The 12,593-nt window shown below is 37.4% G+C and overlaps 2 protein-coding genes across 2 annotated transcripts; one reads left to right on the forward strand and one right to left on the reverse strand.

The window, feature by feature from the left end:
• The first annotated feature begins 373 nt into the window (after positions 1-373).
• AGY1 (Albino or Glassy Yellow 1) lies at positions 374-7,493 on the forward strand. The gene is made up of 20 exons (XM_088808135.1): positions 374-1,020; positions 1,241-1,313; positions 1,749-1,955; positions 2,167-2,269; positions 2,397-2,577; positions 2,941-3,159; positions 3,321-3,434; positions 3,527-3,640; positions 3,825-3,992; positions 4,220-4,395; positions 4,532-4,598; positions 4,730-4,876; positions 5,015-5,110; positions 5,196-5,264; positions 5,487-5,588; positions 5,669-5,920; positions 6,023-6,090; positions 6,398-6,515; positions 6,776-7,015; positions 7,113-7,493. The coding sequence occupies exons 1-20, from the start codon at positions 598-600 to the stop codon at positions 7,248-7,250; spliced, it is 3,075 nt and encodes a 1,024-aa protein (XP_088664261.1). The 5' UTR covers positions 374-597; the 3' UTR covers positions 7,251-7,493.
• A 65-nt stretch (positions 7,494-7,558) lies between these two features.
• LOC18613811 (Ribosomal protein L7Ae/L30e/S12e/Gadd45 family protein) lies at positions 7,559-8,930 on the reverse strand. The gene is made up of 6 exons (XM_007051239.3): positions 8,735-8,930; positions 8,595-8,642; positions 8,430-8,490; positions 8,226-8,330; positions 7,962-8,129; positions 7,559-7,877 (listed from the first exon to the last, which is right to left on the reverse strand). Exons 1-6 carry the CDS (start codon positions 8,794-8,796, stop codon positions 7,791-7,793), a joined length of 531 nt encoding a protein of 176 aa, XP_007051301.3. The 5' UTR covers positions 8,797-8,930; the 3' UTR covers positions 7,559-7,790.
• Positions 8,931-12,593: the final 3,663 nt, after the last annotated feature.

Raw genomic sequence — 12,593 nt, forward strand, 5'->3', positions numbered from 1 at the left:
TGCTTGAAGCAAATGTAGCATGAATCATTGTATTATTGTAAACATCTTTGACCTTTTGGAGTAAGAACTTTGGATCGAAATACCTTGAGACAGGGTATAAGCTGGAACACCTCTTGCTTGCTTCATTTTAATGGTGCCAGTGGCAACTCATTTTGGTGCAGTTGAGCGGAAAGGAAACAAGGAATTCCATCAAACTAAAAAAAAAAAATTTCTTTTGATGGTAATTCTTTATCCAACAAGAAGGGAGAAAAGAAAGTACCTTTCACTAAACGGCTCGTAACTCGATGTGGTTGTGTTAAAAAAGGAAGGGGCTTGACTATTTGATTGATTGATGGTTGTACGCAACGCCACATGTTAACCGTAAGTTTCAACGACTAGATTCTCCCACCACACACCTTATCCCCGCAACGTCTCAGTGTCTTCTTTCTCACCTTCACTCAACAAAAGTAAAAACAAAACAGAGCATGAAAACAGAGCACCCTTCCTCGCCACCTTCTCTAACCTCTCTAGTTCCTCTTCCTTCACACTGTCTTCGCTTCTCATAACAAAATAATCCCAAATCCACCCACTTCCCAGTAATTGAATCTCTCCTCAATAATGGCAGCACCCTTCTTCGACTCCACTCTGGTAAACCACCACTCGCCCTCTGTTTCACCATTTGCTTCCAAATTTATCTTCAACTACAGAAACAAAAACTACCCTCCAATTCTCCATGCGGGTTCCTCGTTCTTTACTGGGAAGTCCCTTAGAGTGGCTGAACTTGGAGCGGGAACACCTAGATTGGGAAGTTGGAGGAGGCGGAGGATGGGTGTTAGGGCTTCATTGGGAGGTCTTTTGGGTGGGATTTTCAAAGGTAATGATACTGGAGAGTCCACCAGGCAGCAATACGCGGGGACTGTGACGGCTATTAACAGATTGGAATCGGAGATGGCTGCGTTAACTGATGCAGAGCTGAGGGAAAAGACTTTTGCTTTGAAGGAACGTGCCTCTCAAGGCGAATCTTTGGACTCTCTTTTGCCTGTAAGTTTGAATCATTGTTAAGAAATAAATGTTTTTGAATGGGAAATGGTGGATTACAATTTCACTAGTATTTTAGTATTCTATAGTTAGATAACGTACAACGTTCAAAGCAAAAGTTTAAAAAATTTTCTTCTAATTTTCAGTCTCATTCGTCACTTTGTCCTGGTTTTCTTGGTATGATACACTTTAGTTTATAATTAAATAAGTAATTTTGTTGCAGGAGGCATTTGCTGTTGTAAGAGAGGCCTCCAAGAGGGTCCTTGGCCTCCGTCCCTTTGATGTCCAACTGATAGGTAAAGTCTTATGTTCATATCTAACACCTGGTCAGAATCCATATGTACTAATTTGACTCTCTCTTGCCTTCTAAACGGCAGTGTCCGGTCCTTCTAAATAAATTCAATTTGATGCTTGTTGCCGATTGCTATTTTGATTTCTGTACCAAAAGTTTTAGGTGCCAAGTAACTGTGGCAATAATATATATGCTAGTTGAAAATGTTATTGGGACATTGGGACTACTTCTACACCAATCCAATGTATAGTGCTTGCTTCCACCCACATTTAGTTTGAAGTATAACTTGTTACTATCAATTGTGTTTGAATTGCAAGTGGAGATAAGTGCCCACTTCATTTGTGAATTGCAATCTTGATTTTTTACTTATCTAGTTCTAGAAGTTTTTCTTATACTTGTAATGGAAGTTCCTCAAGCTTCTTGAAGTTTGGTCATGTAGGTGGCATGGTTCTTCATAAGGGAGAAATAGCTGAAATGAGAACTGGAGAAGGAAAGACCCTTGTTGCTGTCTTACCAGCTTATTTGAATGCATTAAGTGGGAAAGGAGTTCATGTGGTTACCGTCAATGATTATCTGGCCAGACGTGATTGTGAGTGGGTTGGTCAAGTTCCTCGCTTTCTTGGGTTGAAGGTTGGACTAATACAACGTAGGTCTCATTCTTTTGCATATATTATACTCTATGTGCCCCCCCCCCCCACAACCTTCTGCTCCCCTTTTCTTTTTCTTTTTTTTTTTCTGATCTTCACTTCTTTTACTGAAGGCAGTCAATCAGACCTCAGCGGATTTGAGCTGCATGTTGATTTGTAAATTTAATGATCATTGTAGTATAACAACTAACTATTTTTCTTTTTTGGCAGAGAACATGACAAGTGAACAGAGAAGGGAAAATTACTTGTGTGACATCACTTATGTCACCAATAGTGAGCTAGGTTTTGATTACTTGAGAGACAATCTTGCCACGGAAAGTAATTCTTGTCTCGCCTTATATGCGGTTTTTTTTTTTTTTTTAACTAGTGGTTGCTTCAATTCAATCAAGATATTACTTAATAGCATTTCTACTTTCTGAGTGGACTTTTTGCTATATGCAGAGTGTTGAGGAGCTTGTTTTGAGGGATTTCAATTATTGTATCATAGATGAGGTCGATTCCATCCTTATTGATGAAGCAAGAACACCTCTTATCATATCTGGGACTGCCGAAAAACCTAGTGATCAGTATTATAAAGCAGCAAAAATAGCTGCTGCCTTTGAACGAGATATACATTATACCGTAAGCCTGCTAACCTGTATTATTTTTCTTTTTCTCAAAAAACTAGTACAATCTAAATACTAGGACTGTTTTTCTTCGACCAAACCAATCCTCTTATTACTTTCATTGTTACATCAGCAAAAATTATTATAATACTTAGAATATTGAAGTTGGAGTCTCGTTATATGGTTCTTGTAAATTTATTGGTGTAAGGGTGATTCTTAATCTTTTGTTTTGGTCAATATAAGCATGATTTCAAGTTGGCGTTGTGCTGATTGAGAATCACTGTCAACATAGATCCAAGGACATGAAAGAAATAAGAAAGTGGGATTTGAAAGGGAAAAAAATTAAAATCCCCTTTTAGTAACAAGGTTGTTTTTGCAGGTAGATGAGAAGCAGAAAACTGTTCTTCTTACAGAACAGGGTTATGAAGATGCTGAAGAAATTCTGGATGTGAAAGATTTGTATGATCCACGGGAACAATGGGCATCTTTTGTTTTGAATGCTATTAAAGCAAAGGAATTGTTTCTTAGAGATGTAAATTATATTATCCGTGGCCAGGAGGTGCTTATTGTAGATGAATTTACTGGTCGAGTTATGCAGGTAAATCTATTTCTCTGGCTTGCTTACTGAATGAAGAAAATGTAGCTAGCAGTTAATTTTAATATCACTTGCATGAGAATAAAAAATTTAGGGAAACAATTCAATTTATCTATAAATTAGGACATTGAATTGTATATATAATGTTGTTGTCTTTCCATCAGGGGAGGCGATGGAGTGATGGACTTCATCAAGCAGTTGAAGCAAAAGAGGGTTTACCTATTCAAAATGAAACTATAACTCTGGCCTCAATCAGTTACCAGAACTTTTTTCTCCAGGTTGGAGAATATGTTCTCTCAGACAATTTAGTGGAACTCTTTCAGAATTTATGTTCATTCAACTTCCTAATGCTTACACATTTGCTCAATAGTTTCCAAAACTTTGTGGAATGACTGGCACTGCAGCAACTGAAAGCACAGAATTTGAGAGCATATACAAGCTTAAAGTTACGATTGTCCCCACAAACAAGCCCATGATTAGAAAGGTGCCTTCTAGTTTGCCATCCATGGTGTATATCTTTTTGAATTGTACTTCAGGTCCTTATATGCAAGAAAGGATTTTGAAAGAAAAAGGAGAAAAAACCTTAAATGTAATTTTTCCATTTTGATCTGAATCTCAAAAGTCTGTAGTTTTATCCTAATCCCGTTGCACTTTAATGTCTTTCTCAGGATGAGTCTGATGTAGTTTTCAGAGCAACTAATGGAAAATGGCGGGCCGTTGTTGTAGAAATTTCTAGAATGAATAAGACAGGTTGTCCAGTACTTGTTGGCACAACAAGTGTTGAGCAAAGTGACTCATTGTCAGAGCAATTGCAAGAAGCAGGAATTTCCCATGAGGTAAGGCCTTTTTTGAGTTGTCAATAAGGTTATTAAATTTGGGAGACTGCAGATTACTTAAACGTTAAAAACAAAGACTTGTCCCTGAAATGAAGGACTTTATTGAAGTCTTTTTCAACAGACCTATTTAACTTCTTCTCAAGCTTTGAGGAAAAGAAAGTCAAACATAACCTAGCTGCCATATTTAATGGATTCTGGGTGAGAGATTAATAGATTTATTTGTAAAGGTTCTCAATGCGAAACCAGAGAATGTAGAAAGAGAAGCAGAGATTGTAGCACAGAGCGGTCGTCTAGGGGCAGTGACTATTGCTACCAATATGGCTGGTCGTGGAACAGACATAATCCTTGGTGGCAATGCAGAATTTATGGCCAGGCTGAAGCTACGTGAGATGCTAATGCCAAGGTTCAAGCTGATATTCATTAAATTCGTTTTTCTTGTAATGGTTTCTAGGTTGTTGCTGTGTGGCTCAGCCTCATAATGGCTGCTTGCATCTTGGAAAGTGGATTACATTGTCTCTAAAAGTGCATATATGTTGCAGAGTTGTTAAGCCAGCTGAGGGAGTCTTTGTCTCAGTGAAGAAACCTCCTCCTATGAAGACATGGAAGGTTTTATTTGTATTGCTATATGAAACTAACTTTGATTTTGGTAGATAAATTTAATTCATGTTAAGATTGCTGCATTCTTGACTTCTAGTTTTGTTTGGATAGCTGGTGCTAACTATTACTTCATATTCTAGGTGAATGAGAAGTTATTCCCTTGCAAGCTATCCAGCAAGAATTCCAAGTTAGCCGAGGAAGCTGTAGAGTTGGCTGTCAAAACTTGGGGCAAGAAATCTTTAAGTGAGCTGGAAGCTGAGGAGCGCCTGTCTTATTCTTGTGAAAAGGTGTACTATGAATGAAAGAGATTTTTCTGCATATGTTATATGATTTGTTTCACTTTTAAACCTCTTGTTACCTGTTAAGAATTATTGAGTCCATTAATATACTACCAAATAGTTGTCATTTTACTTTTATATATACAGGGCCCTGCTGAGGATGAAGTTATTGCCAAGCTGCGAAGTGCGTTTTTAGAAATTGTAAAGGAATATAAGGCCTACACTGAGGAAGAGAGGAAGCAGGTTGACTTTTCCCCCCTGAATAAACTTATAATTGTTTTTAGTTGTTAGTGTTACCTGCAATTTCTTAATTTCTATGTCGCTGCAGGTTGTGGCAGCAGGTGGGCTTCATGTGGTGGGGACAGAACGTCATGAGTCACGGCGAATAGACAATCAGGTTAATTTGAAATACATTTATAAAATTTAATTTGGCAATTTGATTACAGCATTGTCCGTTTGAGTCAAGGGGCTTTTCCCAGTTCTTTATTTTTGTTGTTTCAAAATGAGAGGGAAAAAATAGAAAAGAAAAACATTTCTGCTTTCTTGTTATGTTCATTTTGCATAAAATAAGCTTCTGTAGTGTATTTTCAAATTTAAATTGCATTTTGTGTCCATGCAGCTGCGTGGCCGAAGTGGCAGGCAAGGGGATCCTGGAAGTTCTCGCTTTTTTCTTAGTCTAGAAGATAACATCTTTCGTATTTTTGGGGGAGACAGAATTCAGGTTTACCCTGTGTTGCAGTTTTCTAGTTTCTGTTCACTATTTGATATGCTTGTTAAACTTTTTGATGTCAACACTTGAAGGGCTTGATGAGAGCTTTCAGAGTTGAAGACCTACCAATTGAATCCAAGATGTTGACTAAAGCACTTGATGAAGCTCAGCGCAAAGTGGAAAACTACTTTTTTGATATTCGTAAACAATTGTTTGAGTATGATGAGGTCTTGAACAGTCAAAGGGACCGTGTCTATACAGAGAGAAGACGGGCCCTTATGTCCGACAATCTGCAATCTCTTATTATTGAATATGCTGAATTGACAATGGATGACATCTTAGAGGTGAACTATTTGTGAATTGGGCTAAATCTCTCTCTTTCATGTCTATCTAGGTTCTAATCAGGTCTCAAGGAATTTATTCATTTTAATTCTTATGACTAATAGGCGAATATTGGTCCGGATGCTCCAAAGGAAAGCTGGGATCTTGAAAAGCTCATTGCAAAACTTCAACAGTAAGAGGCTCCTTTTATTCTCTGCTTGATTCTAAAAAAGATCCAAATGCACAAGAAGCTAGTGACAGGAATTCTGTCTAATTACTTGAAGCAATGTTCACTTATAATCCGGTCAACTAATTGCAACTATTATTCTAGCCTGCTTCCTTTTCAGGGTTTCAAAACAAGGATTTACACTTCTGCACTTAAAAGTAAAAATTGCCTGAAGGTTGTAGGATATCGTTCATCATGATAATGTTCTGGATCTTGTCGTGTTTTATGTGGAAACATTATAATTTTTCTGGCAAACATACTGCCACAATTTTAGGTACTGCTACCTGTTGAATGATCTGACCCCAGATGTATTGAGGAGCCAGTGTTCAAGTTATGAGGAATTACAGGATTACCTTCGTCTTCGTGGTCGTGAAGCATATTTGCAGAAAAGGGTCAGTATATTTATCTTTTGCAGATATCAAGTTTCTGCTGAATTGTTGTAAATCGTGAACATGTGTAAGCCCTAAATGGAATTTGTATATTAGCACATCTAAGCTTCCAAGTATCAACATCTTTGCTTGGTTTATGGATAATTAGGAGTCTTGAATGCTTAAACTGTTTTTTCTTGGGGTGCCTACACAAGATTCAAGCATATGGTATTCTGTATTTTGCTTATTTCTTGGTGGTGATTTCCCCAAAATTTTGGATTTAGGATACCATGGAGAAGCAAGCAGAAGGGTTGATGAAGGAAGCTGAAAGATTCTTAATTTTGAGCAATATTGATCGCCTGTGGAAAGAACATTTGCAAGCTCTCAAGTTTGTACAACAAGCCGTAGGCTTACGTGGATATGCTCAGCGTGATCCACTGATCGAGTATAAGCTTGAAGGCTATAATCTCTTCTTGGATATGATGGCACAGATAAGACGAAATGTAATATATTCAATATATCAGGTATGAAACGGAAACCTGGACCTAAAAATTATGGAAGCTCTACTTTTTCCATACATGGCATGTCATGTTAACTAGTTCTTTGTTCACAATTTGTCAGTTCCAACCAGTGATGGTAAAGAAGGATCAGGAGAAGTCGGATAAAGTTGTTACAAATGGTAGTAGTAATCAGAGACCTAAACCAGTTGGTGCAGTTGAGTCATCTTCGTCAGCTGCGAGCCCCCAAGCCAGCGCCTAATGCTCGTATCAAGTACAAATCTTGGGATCATTCAAAGGGCCTAGTGATAAATTAGAAGTATCCTTTTGTTCTAGTATATGATTATGTCAAGGCTGTATAGATCTCAGTTGAAAAACGAAAAAGTATGTCCTGTTTATTGTACCATAGAACCACACCGCTCAGATTTTTAGGAACTGAAACATTTTTGCTAAAGGTCATGTAACTCACATTTGAAGATCAATGAAAGTTTTTTCTTTCCTTTTCCCCCTTTTTATTATTGGCAATATCACTGATCTACCATTTCTTTGAGGTGATTAAACTAGGCAAAATGGCAAAATAGTATCCATTTCTGTAAGTTAAAAGTTAATAATTCCAGAATAGATAGTCTTCATTTACAACCGCTGTCAAGATTTACCACATCAGGCATCTAACCAGGGAAAATGAGCTCTCAGGATTTACAGCCAAGCATTTCCAACTTTGCCAAGTAGTGACATCCATTCCATTCTACTCCGAGGGCCAGTGACTGGCAGGCAGGTTATTAAACATTGTCGCCAAGGCATCTCAATGGACTTCAAGCAATGCTCCATCATTCACTTCACCTCCATCAAGAATTTCCTCGATTATCTGATTGATTGCATTTCCTCTAGCCTGCATTTAGAAGACAAATATTTCAGCAAATAACAAGAAATACCATCGGAATAGTAAGACAATCTGCAGATTAAAACCCCTAACCTTCACTCCAATTGCAATGGCTGTCTTTAGCTTGACGAGCTCACCCAATCTTAAAGATCCCTTTTTATTATCTTTAACAAAGATCAATGGTACCTTTCTTGATGAAGCCAAGGTCGGCAGGTGCTTCGTTAACCACCGTGGATTGCAATCAGCAGCTAACAAAATGGCCTACAAACTCAAACAACAATAAACAACTACATACTGCATGTTCTAAAAACATTGGCAGATCACTTAAATTTCAAATTTACAAACAGGGTAGCCAACCTGAAGCCTAACGCAAGGGGCTTGTGCAGAGCTCCCCTTGTCAGCAATGGGCGCCATCCGTTCAAGTACACGTGTCACGTCATTAACACCAATTGCAAATTGTTGCTAATAACAGTGACCCAAATACATATAATCAGATTTTAATTAAACCACAAAGTCCAAACAACTAAACAATTCAATAAAGCATTGAATAAGGAATTAAACCTTAAGCCATATTTTTTCAGGGAAGGAGTTTCCAGCCAATTCTCTTGCTGACTCTACCCCTCTGTTCATAGCAATAATTTTAAAATATTAAATAACAAGTAGCTGACTCCCGAAAAAAAAGGGGTATTTTTCTTTAATTATCAATAATGCGTTTGAATCATTTACCTTTGGATTGATTTAAGCACGCGAACGAGACGTTCCCCTTCATAGCAACTGCCAGGACAAATAAATAAATTAATTAATGAAGGAATTAAATCAAAGACCCAGAATTTGTATAAGAGCAATAAAAGGGAAGACAGACTTACTCTGGCTGCTGAGGAAGAGAGCCATCGACGATGTTCTTGGCAGCCTTATTTCTAATCGGCATGCTTCTCTTCAGAGTTCGCTACTTGTTTGATGAAAAGCTTGAAAGAATGGTTTTGAAAAGGGTAATTTGCCAGAGACAGCTTCGATTAGCCCAAAAACTGAGTAAAAGGACATTGGGCCATCAAACTTTACGCTGTGTAGATGATGATAGGCCAGGAATTAGCCCAATTACTAAATTATCAAGTTATTAGGCCCACAGCTGGCTCCAGCTTAGAGCTCTAATTTAATTTTCTTTTCTTAATGTTCTTCATTCCTTTTGGTACCATAAAAGGGGAAAAAAAAAGAAAAGAAAATACTAAACCCAATCTAATGACCTGCCCAGAAAGGACAAAAAAAAGTTTAGTCTTACGATACAAAAGAAAAGGGAAGAGAGGAATAAGAAAAGAGTTGGAGCTATGGTATCATCATCAAGTGTAAATAAAAAGTAAAGCAACAGGAAAATTTCATGTGTACGGACATTTATATATTTTTAAAAAAAAATTGGTTCGAGGGCCCATCAATTGGGGAGGAGGGGACAATTTCCAGTATTGGTCCCATATCCTTAGCATGTTTTGTGCCCAATATGAAATTATTGGAATAAGTTCCCAAAAACATAAAAATCGAGTATCAATGTAGTAAATTATTATGATTAATTCGTTCTAAAGCTAAAATAAATAAAAAATCAAGCAAAAAGATTGGGTGTGGTCCTCACTCAAAGATCTTGGATGGAGTAAAAAAGAACTACTCTAAGGACACACTTGAGACAGTACTGATCCAAAGAAAACAAAAAACCCAGAATTTTAAAGTGATTTTTGTAGAGAAATTGGGATGGTCACTGCCTTTAATCCAATGTTATGCCAAGTAGGGGTATGCTGCATCATAACCTTTTTTTAATCAATTAATTCAATAATCATCGTATCAACACATTAAATATATCATCATCAACAATGGGTCAACGGCAACGTTTCTTCTAAGCATTATTCATTTTTAATAATTAATTGTGTAATGCATAAATCCAGGCACATAGCATCTATTACAAAATGGTCCTACCAAGCAGCAATGTATTGGTGTTCTTGTTAGGTTTTATTTGTTTGTTTCGGGTGATGCTATAGGCACGATTCTCTTTGCTTCAGACGATGATGAATCGTTTCGTTTTTGACAGATTCTTAACAGAAGAATATACCCATAGGCCATAGCAGCTCAATGGGGTTAGATGAAATTTCTCTTGTTTGTTTACCTGTAAAGTCAATGTGCAAATCATCTTAACTAGAGATGGTTTACCTTTGTGTACATTTTGCTTCGCATATTCCATTATAGAGGACTGTCATCAGCAGTGATTAATGACCATTAGTCTTGTTTCAGTCAGTGCAGACTGACATGCACTAACAATATTATAATTAAAAACAAATGGGGTGTAGCCGTGTAGATGCAACGATGTGTGAGGGTCTCTACCACATGGAAACGCGATGCTTTTGCCTGCATTATTATGGTGAAGTATTATTATTTATACACAACAGACAAGGAAGTATGTGGGTTTGTTGCTAACATGGCGGTCCATTAAAGCTACCTGTCAGTCTACTGTAGACAAGGAAAAACCTTTGACAATATTGTCAAGTTTGTCCTGTGGTAATAATGCACACGAGAATAAAATTGCTACAACATCGTTTCTTTTTGTTGCTTGTTCCATTAGTATTATTTCGTTAGGCATTTTATAATCAGGATTCCCCAAGTCCTCCTCCCATTAGATACTGTTAGCTTCCATGGAGGGAGAAAAAAAGGGCTAAACCGATTCCTGCAGCAGTCTACATAGCACCAGATGGTTGGCGAAATGTTCTTTCTTTCCCAGATGGAATCCAAACAACATAAAAAAGAGGGCATAAAGAAACCTAAGAAATCTAATGATTCTCAGAAAAAGGTTGGGTCAGCTCAATAACTGTTTTTTTCCCATTGCTGACAGGGATGGACTACTGTTACTAGTAAAATATATATATACTTTGTTTGCTTAAATTGTTTAGGAATGGCGTATAGACCCATACTTTAAAGGGAAATTCAATCATGCCATCACGTAATGAATTGACATGATGAACTGTTAATATTTTAATGAATATAAGTCGTACCAAATCAGCATTAATTAGACATTATATTAATTTATATCCCCAAATACTCTCTTGGCACTTCAACACCAACATGCTTGATAAAAGAGTTCAGATCAATTAGGTAGCTTAAGTAAGGGCACGCCGAGTTAAATGTTAATTAGAAATAAACCCAAGTTAATTATTGCTATTAAGTATTGATTATGCGTGTGGAAGTCAAATAAGCCGTATTATTAACTCAGAGTTGTAGAGCTGTGAAAGTTGATCCAAGAAAACATGAGGAAATGGTCATGATGTGTAATGAAAATTCATTGGCCAATGTAAAAGCAAAAACCCCTTATTCCTTGAGAGTTTCCTGTAACATTGTTAGTTAAGTCTAGCACATATTAATGGTACTAGTAATGGAAGTTGCTTGAATTGTCATTTTCATATATGTAATGAATGGAGTTGTTCTTTCGATCAATAAAATTTCAAACTATCCTACTAAACCTTACTCCAAATCCAAGATTACTTTCTCCTATACAAAATCATGATTGATGTGGAAGAAAGGAGGTCAGAAACCAGAACAGGGTTAGCACACATTCAATGTATGTCGTTGTCGTTCCTTTTCAATGAGTCAAATGCAATATATAAGGCAAAATCTAAGAAAGATTTGGTAAAAAATAAGGAAACTTTGATGGAAGAAATAGGTAAACATCGAACTTGAAGCAAAAAAACACAAACCGAAAACCCTTTAGTCCCACAAATGAAGTGGCTCGAGCCTTGCACGCGGGGAGCCTGCAGCATGTTGACACTTGACTGTCACAAAATACACTTGAGAAATCTGTTTTTAAGAGTTTTGGTTTGAATGGTCATTGGATGCCTGACTTTGGAAACCTTTTCGTTTTGCATTACCGTGATAAAGACTTCCCCTTTGTCTCTCTCGTCCTGCCCCTCGGACTTTGTCCCCTTCTTTCAGGACATTTTTTCTTATTTCCTTAATATTCGCAGTTAGTATTTAGTACCTTCACCGATTCACAGCCATGAGATTAACACAGAATGCTTTGTAAGATCTTTATTAAGTAATCAGATGGTCAGTTGGTCACTGACTTTTTGCTCACTGTCAGCCTGTTCTCTATGTTGTTTTGTTGAAGCCAAGTTATAAAAAACCATTGGGACCGGGATTCTTGTCTGGGTTTTTTCTGTTTCTCTTAATTAGTAAAAGAGAAATGTTAGTCTAATAATCATGATGTTTCAAAGTAGTTTCATAATTTCGTCCGTAAGACAGGAATGAGAATGAGACATAACCTCGTGGAGGTGGAACCGAGGAGTAGACTTTCTGGCATGGGATAGTATTTTTTTTAAAACGTTTTACGTAAAAACAATAAAAATATCGTGAAAGGGGATGCTTAAACTCTACCTGAATGCAGTTTGTTTTGTCTAAGTAAAAAGAAGAAGAAAAAACAGAAAAGGGCGAAGGCATGAGTGAAGAAGGAGATGTGGAAAATGATTTTAAGGGCATAATAATGGCCAATCAAAAGGGATTTGTTAAGGTTACCCTTTAGGGGTCAAACGATTAAACCCCCCGAGTCATGGAGAGAGAAAGACAGAGGTGGTCCCTGCTTCCAAAGCCTGCGCTGTGGGTGTGAGAGACTTCACCACGCCCACTGGTTTAAACCGCTCGGCTCCTGTTTAACTGGTCAAGCCCGTTTTGGTCAAACAAGCGAAGCCACATGTGAACATGAAA

Source organism: Theobroma cacao, chromosome 1 (assembly GCF_053813885.1).
Source record: "Theobroma cacao isolate CCN51 chromosome 1, ASM5381388v1, whole genome shotgun sequence".
Lineage (NCBI taxonomy): Eukaryota > Viridiplantae > Streptophyta > Magnoliopsida > Malvales > Malvaceae > Theobroma > Theobroma cacao.